We start from the raw sequence: 8173 nt of genomic DNA, 5'->3' as shown, positions 1-8173 counted from the left end.
TGGTCGCGTTTGATGGCTATAATGGGGGGGGGGGGGGGGGGGGGGGGGCAGATAATTAATGTTTTAAAGTCAGCGTGTGAGGTGTGAATGTACCATACTCAACCACTGCTGTCTGCTGCATGACGCGATGATTCACTTTGCCGTTTTCAGCTGCTGTTTTCCACCAGTCCATCCAGTCTGTGGCTGTGTGATAGAGCCGTCAGTGAGTGTTTACAGCACTGTTCTCCTCTGTGGTGGAGTTAAACCTGTAAAGAGAGAATAAAGCGCTCTTTATCAGCTGAAGGGAAGGGGTGTTTAGAAAGCGCTAATCGCCTGTAATCCTTTTAATATGTCTCAAACTTTACCCTGTCAATACACAACACTGAGCAGCTCCACCGGCTGCATCCCCAAAACTGAGTGAGTTTTAATGAAGAGGAGAGGAGGGCTGAGCAGGAGGGTCACAAGGTTACAGCTGACCATTCATCACCAACAGCTGATACACTCAGATGTGTGTATGCTCATGCAGAGATGTGCTCGTTTTGTATTTGGTGTCCTCTACAGAGCTGTGGTGATGGCAGTGCGCGGGGGACGGCCCAGGCTCCTCCTCGCCCCTTCTGCCCCCTACCAAATGTGGAGGGCTCCTCAGGTAAAGAGATGTTTCAAATCGGGGGAGGGAGGGGAGGAGAGGGGCTGGGGCTGCTCGCTTTTGTTCTGCAGAAAAAGGGGGCTTGTTCTTTGCAGATCAGCCTGCCATTTTAACCGGGGGTGTGCGAGCGCCAAGCGAGAGGCTGACACGGGAGTGGTGTGGGATGGGAGCAGAGAGAGGAGAGAAGGAGCGTCCTGCCTGCAGTCCTGTCACAGCCGAGCGGAGCAGCAGCATCGAGCCACTTTGAGAAGAGTGAGGAGCCCGAGCCCGGCAGCACACACACCTGAAGGAGTACCACAGGGATTACAGAGCAGGAGGAGCAGTCTGACAGCACCACGGACAAAGTTGTTCTAAAAGGAAAAACAAAACCCTGCAGCGCCTTTCCAAAACCTCAACGCACAGCTCCGCTTCTGCAAGTGCACTTAGACTGTGTGTGTCCCTCCGACAGAAACACTCCTCATTTGAATGAGAGGTTTTATTTGTCACTGCTGTTTGAGCGGAGCAGGAGGGTGCCTGTGATGGACATTGGTTTGATGAAGAATGTGTCCGCCGTGCGCGCATGAGCCTCTCTGTCAACACCTCTGACCTCTCTGTGGATTTCCGTGGACTTGTGACTGGACTTGATTGTTATAAATCAGGTGGACTTTGCAGCTCTCAGAGGATCCCGGTCAGAATTAAGTGGAAGAGCTTTTTCACCTCCATCCAACATGCGACCCATCACATACAGATTCAGCTATCTGTGAGTGCCAGTCCCTGCGTCACTATTTACTGTTAGTAATGTTGCCTCATGCAGCTCCACAGTGACTTAACGCATGTTCTTATTCGTCTTCCTCCTCTTCTTCTCCGCAGGTTTCTACACGTATTTGCATTTTGCTACTATGCTCAGGTATGTCACTGCTTTTATTTCTTTTTCTAGAAATGATGTGTGTGTGTTTTTTATTCATTTATTTTGTGCACTCAAAGTGGGATTCGCTTCCAAAATCTTTTTTTAACATATGGCAGTCAGAGAATGAAAGGTGAGGGATCGTCGCAACATTGTGTGATAGAAAAATATGGGATGGCTCCCACGGTGCGGCGGGGCGCGCGGCCTGCTGGCAGGTTGCTGATGAACATACCGGCCCTGGCACGGGACGCGCGGGCACAGGCGGGGCAGAGGGGCAGAGGGAAATGCTTGCGAGTCTTGTGAAAAATGTCGTGGGGTTCAAAGTACGCAGGGCCAATGTTTCCGTCAGCAGCAGTCATTCCATCACAGCGGAGCGCGGTGTAAAGACAAATATATATATATATATATATATGATTGTTTTGTTTTTTTCAAAAACGACAGACTTAATAACAATGTATTGTCCCCATATATCGTCTTGCTCCGTTAAGACTAAGAATTGGAACATTTTCCCGTTCATTAAGTGTTTTTTGCTGCACGCTGTGGCGCGTATTCTCCTGTGCGCACAACCTGTAATCACACGGTGCGTCTTTTTCGGAAGCTGTTAATTTAATTTGGCAGCAGCTCTCCTGGAACTTGTTAACGCTTGTCATTTGGGGAAAGAAAACAACAACAAAGCTGTTGTTGCGTTAGGATATCTTAACCTCTGTGTTTAAGTGCTTAAACCATTTCCTACATAAACCAGAAGACACACAATTGGCTTCAGTCTCAGTTATTCTATTCTCCGGATTTTTGTCTCCTTGCACATTTAAATGTCAGTAAATTAAATCAAACAAGAACATTTAAAAACGACAAATGTACACATACTGATGATTATGATGACATCTAATTTCTGACAGGTAACCAATCAGTCCCCGCCTAATTTCACGCAGCATGTAAGCGAGCAGAGCAAAGTGACGGACCGCGTGAGCCGCAGGTTGATCCGGATCTACCAGCTGTACAGCCGGACCAGCGGCAAGCACGTGCAAGTCCTGCCCAACAAGAAGATCAATGCCATGGCCGAGGATGGAGATGTGCACGGTAAGAGACGCGACGCACACAGCGCTTCCATTTCTGTTCTAGGCCTAAACTGAAAAGTCGGCGAGGCGCTCTAGATAAAAGGAAATGGATCAATTTTGTTTATTTTGTATTAATTTAGTATTTTGTATTAAGGTTTAGTTTTCATAAAATCATTTATTTTCCTTGAACTGTCCCACCAGTGCAGAGAATAATTAGGCGACATTAATTTTCCATTTACGCCACCTGTTTTCTTTTGGGTTTTTTTTTTTTTTAACCGGCTAAACCTGGCCACAAAATGTGTACTAAAATATTTAATATTTAGATTTAAATTATTGTTTTCTAATTTTATGATTCTTTACAATGTAGTTTCCAGATTTAATTTCTTCTTCTGCTCCTCTTTTTTTTTTACTTTGCTACTGAAATTATTCCCAGCATTTTTTCCTAACATGGCTCAACGCCAATATCCATATGTGATTCAACAAGTGAAATCGGCAGTGCAAAATCGAGAGGATCTGAAGAGAAAATATCTGAGATTTATGTAAAAAATAAATTAAAAGTAACTCACCTTAGAAAAGGCACATTTTAACAATTTTATAATAATGATGTTTTTATCCTATTCATAAAAGTACAACAGCAAGAGATATTTCTAATGCAAATCAGTGTAATTGTAGAATTTGTCAAATATAGTCCAATTCATTGTGTCAGTCTGAAATTTCCAGATGAGAGTGAACCCCCTGTTCACTCTCATCTGCATTCTCTCAAAGCTGTGATCTCTGAATTGAGATCTCTGAACTGTTTGTGATCTCGGTCTGTGCTGCTGAAGGGGAAAAGGCTCAGAGAAACTGTCGGCTGGATTGTACATGGTGCTGGAGGTGATCCTCCAGAGATCCTGCAGGTCTGGAAGAGCCATTAGAAGTCATCTTACTTGTACCTCCTGAACATTTCCTGCATAGCGCCTTCTCCCCCCTTCACCCCCACCTCCAACCCCTCTACATTCAGCCTCAGAACTGCTTGTCGAGCTGTGCTGCCAGAACGGCCTATACACTTTTTGCATTTGAGGTTCAGGCGGCTCAGTTGTCGCAGGATGTAACTGTACGCACGTGTGTAGTCTCAAGAATCTATTAAGGTCACATGAAGTCATTTTGTATGAAATAAGAGAGGGGGGCAGTTTTTGTTAGACAGTGTTGATTAAAACAGAACATCTGCTATTGGCTTTTACTGTTCTGGATCAATATCCAATCAAAATGCCATTCAAAAATGTACTGACACTGTCTTTGCATTTTCGCTTCTTGAACAGCAACGTAAATGCACAAAGATCTATAAAATCATGCTCTGTGAACTGTCCAGATTTCCAGTTTCTTTCAGTGCTTCTCAGGATATAGAGATAAATGACCCTAACCCTTGATGTGTGAGGTCAATGCAGATTTATTTGAAAAGGAATTCTTGATGGGCCTGCCAGGATCGTCTCTTTAGCTTTCAAAGAATCAGGAGACACGTGGTTATATCATTTTGCAAGCATTTCAGCAGAAATCCCCAGGAATGGTCCCACAGGTTTTGGTGTGTGTGTGTGTGTGTGTGTGTGTGTGAGTGAGGAGAGAGAGAGAGAGAGAGAGAGAGAGTATGCATGCTTGGAAACACACTATAGCATTTCAGCGTGTACTATCGATGCTTTTATGTCAATTTCTGTTCACTGTTAAGTCATTCATTCAGGACAGGCACCAAAGAGAGACATCTTACTGAAACCACATTCTAGTCGCTAACAAAAGTATTTCTGTTTAAATTCTACAGCTAAACTCATTGTGGAAACAGACACGTTTGGGAGCCGAGTGCGCATCAAGGGAGCTGAGACGGGCTTCTACATCTGCATGAACAAGAGGGGGAAGCTCATCGGCAAGGTGAGGAGAAATGTTGACCTCAGCCAACAGAGGCAGAGCCAAAAGGTTTGCAGTTGTATTGTAGCTGAGGTCAAAATGTCAACGGCTGGCTGATTCTTTAGGAGAAGCTTAAAGCGAACTCTTGCGAGCAGAAGTTGTATTGTTGAGCACAGAGAAATATAAATATAAATATAAATGAAAGCCTCTGGTATGCCACCAGTTCTGGTATTCCTTGCAAACATCTTGGATTACATTTGTCAAAAGGTGAAAAAAAATGAGATGTTTTAGAAGCATCAGAGTAATTTACGACGATTTGCAACCAAATCCAGGAGATTCCTGTTCAGAGTTGGTGAGGTTCACATTTAACAGAGCAAATAAATATCATTTTGAACTAGCTGGTACTACTTTCCCTGTGACCATAACATTTTAAAGTGGTGGATGATTGCGCATTACCACTGCACAGCCTTCTCTTCATTACTTCTTACATATAGTTCTAGTTCAGCTTTCGTGATATTCTAAATGTTTCTAGTCTCAACACATCCCTTGAAAAGATCAAAGCTCACAATGAAATGATCATACTAACAAGGATAACCAAACCCTAATATTGCTCATTCCTCTTACCAAATGTATATGTGTAGTCCACAGCTGAAAATAGTCCCCAACAAATCCACAGTTTCCTCCTGCTTGTGTGACATTTGTTGAAAACTACAGTGACCAGCTGTTTACTTTACTGAGCCTTTGTAAAAGACTAAAGCACAAACCTCAAAACAAGGGGCTGGCACCTGCACAGACGTAGAGAAGTAACCCATTTCTGGTTTGGGTGTTTTTGTGGGATTTGCTGACAATATGAAACTTAAAGAATAATTCCAGATCTCATCTTCAAATCCACTGCTTTGGCTATCTTTAGATCATTATGGTGGAAGATAATGCTATATATCTAGCATGATGTTTGCTGTCTTGACCAGCTATATAATGTAAGGTGTTTCGTTCATGCTTCTATTACCAGGATTACAGGAGCGTTTTGAGGCTAATCGACACTTATAACAGTTACGAGGAAGCCTTACATGATTTTTGTTTCGCAAAACAGGAGTTGTGCAATTCAAGGCTTTGGGTTCAGGTGTATGTGGGCTGATGCTGCTGTTATGTGAGTGAAGGTGCTTGTTTCAGGCCATCTCAGTGCCCCACTCTCTGTCACTATGATGGCTAATAAACAGTCCCCCCCCCCCCCCCCCCCCAACACACACACACACACACACACACACACTCCCCTCCACCCACCCAGCACCCCGCCACGTACACCATCTGCCCCTAGCTACCAGCCCAGTCACAGCCTGCCCTGGCCCCAGTGTGTGTGTGTGTGTGTGTGTGTGTGTGTTTGTGTGTCTTGTACGGAGAAAGAATGAACAAAAAGTGTGTCTTCGGGTGTATGTATGTGCACAGGGGAGTATCATGACTATTATTAAGGCGCAGTTTTGTCCAAAAAGGTGGGTGCTTGTTACAGTAGGCCAGCACTGTGTCAATGGTGTCATGGTATCACTGATGCAAACTGTATAATGTTTGATCTTGATGTCACCAACTGGAGGTCACACACCCATCCTTCATTTTACCTCCTCATCACCACCCTGCACTGTCGACTCAATAGTCAGCACCCTGATTTAACAGGCCCTTAGCTGATCACAGCAGAGGACTTGTTAGGTATATTTAAGGATTTATCGATTGATTTTTAATCTAAGCAGACCGGGCCGATTCAGTTTGACCACAAATGCAACAGGAGATCAAACCAGGGGTGAAAGTGACAATGAGGGGCTGATTAAGGCTTCATGGCTTGAGGATCTGTCCTGCAGCCCTTGACACCATAAGGGCTGCTTTATGTTTTCTGAAGGGGGAGAAGAGTCATTGCTTACTGTCATCCCCCTCTCTCTGATCTGTAATGACTGTAGCATATGCTTCATGTATGAGGGGAGGGCTGTGTGTATGCGTGCGTGCGTGCGTGTGTGCGTGCGTGCGTGCGTTCGTGCGTGAGCAGCATGCAGGAGGCAGGCTGCACAGGGGAATCTTTATACATCTGATATTTCCCATCTGTAATTCTCCATCAAGAAGTCTTCTTTGAGCATTCCCACTGACTGTTTTTCTGTGTGTCTGTGTGTCTGCAGAAAAATGGACAAGGCCGTGACTGTATCTTCACCGAGATCGTCCTGGAGAACAACTATACAGCACTGAGGAATGCCCGCTACGAGAGCTGGTATATGGCCTTCACACGCCGTGGGCGGCCAAGGAAGGGCTCGCGGACACGCCAGCACCAACGCGAGGTCCATTTCATGAAGAGGCTGCCGAAGGGGCAGCAGCCCGCCCATTCAAGCCACCACCGCCCATTCGACTTCATCCACTACCCCTTCAGTCAAAGGACTAAACGTACGCAATACTCGTCAGGGCGCTGAGGAGGAGGAAGATAGAAAAGACAGAGAGAAAGAGGAGAAACTGAAAGACTGACTGATTAACCAGCAGCTGACGCACTCTCCAAAAGAACCTCTTGAGACATCTTTTATACTGAGCATTACTATATCTTAATGTGTTGTTTGATTTCTATTTTTCTCAAAGTAAAAGAAAAAGCTGTTCATAGACAAAAAAAAAACCATGAGAAATCTATTTTTTTACTCCAGACTTAGTACTGACCTGTGTAAAAAGAAAAAAACAAATAGTTTTGTTTGTAAGTTTGTTTTTAGATGCACATAACTCATTGTCTTACTTACCGGGGACATCTTAGTAGAGTGCATTGTGCTGTTGTTTTTGTTTGTTTCAATTTGACCAGTGGAGTCAATTTTTGGACTCTTGCCTGCTGCTCAAGGAGACTTGAAGGGCCCTGATTGACCGCACTGCCAGGGAACACTGCGTTCAGAGTCACAAACTGTCACACACTGCGTTGGAGAGCGTTGGGGTTCAGTAAACATTGAATAAGCGCGTGATGGCAACACTGCAGTGTTTAGGTTTTTTGCTAGATACTGTATCCTGTCTTGGATCCTTCTGTATTTTATACACACAATTCAAACAACAGAGCTTTAATAGCATCTGATGGAACAATGTGGCAGCTACACTTGATAATCACAGGTTTCCTGTTCTGACTGTAATGTTGATTTGTACAAAGTGCATTGAAGTGTAAGGAACCCCTCGACACACCAACTACCGCTCACCCTCTTGTGTCCTTGTTGCCCCTGAATGTCTGTTTTTATACATATATAAATATATTTTTATTTGAGGATGTGTAAAATAATTTTAAGGATGGAATATTTATTTAAAATGTGTAATACATGTATATTAAATACTGATATTAAACTCTTGTTTGATAAATGTTTGCTATGGACCCATCTGTGAAACCCTGGCACGTTTACAAATCAGCCTTATCATCGTTCATAGCCTATTTACTAAGCTGTGTGTAAATACATTTTAGTTTACCATTAGCGTGATAGTACCTGTAGCAAGCCTGTAAGGTGGAGAGGAAATAAAAAAGTCTGGACTGTAGCAGAAAATCCCTCACAGTCCTTAATGAAGAAATCCACAGTCCAGCAGCATTAAACAACCTAAACAAATCGTCCACAGGATTGTACACGTGACTGAGAGTTATGGATAAGGTCTCATTTTTCACATCATGTTGCAATCTGCTCACATTCGGACAAAAAAACCATGGTTAACAGATGTTAATTGCTAAAATCTGTTTAATATTTTAGGTTTTGTGATATA

The 8173-nt window shown here is 43.8% G+C and overlaps 1 protein-coding gene across 1 annotated transcript; it reads left to right on the top strand.

Moving 5' to 3' along the window:
- The first annotated feature begins 465 nt into the window (after positions 1-465).
- fgf8a (fibroblast growth factor 8a) lies at positions 466-7787 on the top strand. Its single transcript, XM_030440910.1, has 5 exons — positions 466-1364; positions 1475-1511; positions 2405-2585; positions 4353-4459; positions 6592-7787. Exons 1-5 carry the CDS (start codon positions 1333-1335, stop codon positions 6874-6876), a joined length of 642 nt encoding a protein of 213 aa, XP_030296770.1. The 5' UTR covers positions 466-1332; the 3' UTR covers positions 6877-7787.
- The last annotated feature ends 386 nt before the right edge of the window (positions 7788-8173 follow it).

This window comes from Sparus aurata, chromosome 15 (assembly GCF_900880675.1).
Source record: "Sparus aurata chromosome 15, fSpaAur1.1, whole genome shotgun sequence".
Classification (NCBI taxonomy): Eukaryota; Metazoa; Chordata; class Actinopteri; order Spariformes; family Sparidae; genus Sparus; species Sparus aurata.
The sequence above is the reverse complement of the archived record's forward strand: the minus strand, read 5'-3'. Positions and strand labels throughout refer to the sequence as shown.

Excerpts from the sequence above, each read along its gene's own strand:
- fgf8a (XM_030440910.1), top strand. The coding sequence starts at position 1,333 with ATGCGACCCATCACATACAGATTCAGCTATCT. Across the intron at positions 1,365-1,474 it reads ACATACAGATTCAGCTATCT|GTTTCTACACGTATTTGCAT; the intron begins GTGAGTGCCAGT and ends TCTTCTCCGCAG. Across the intron at positions 2,586-4,352 it reads CGAGGATGGAGATGTGCACG|CTAAACTCATTGTGGAAACA; the intron begins GTAAGAGACGCG and ends TAAATTCTACAG.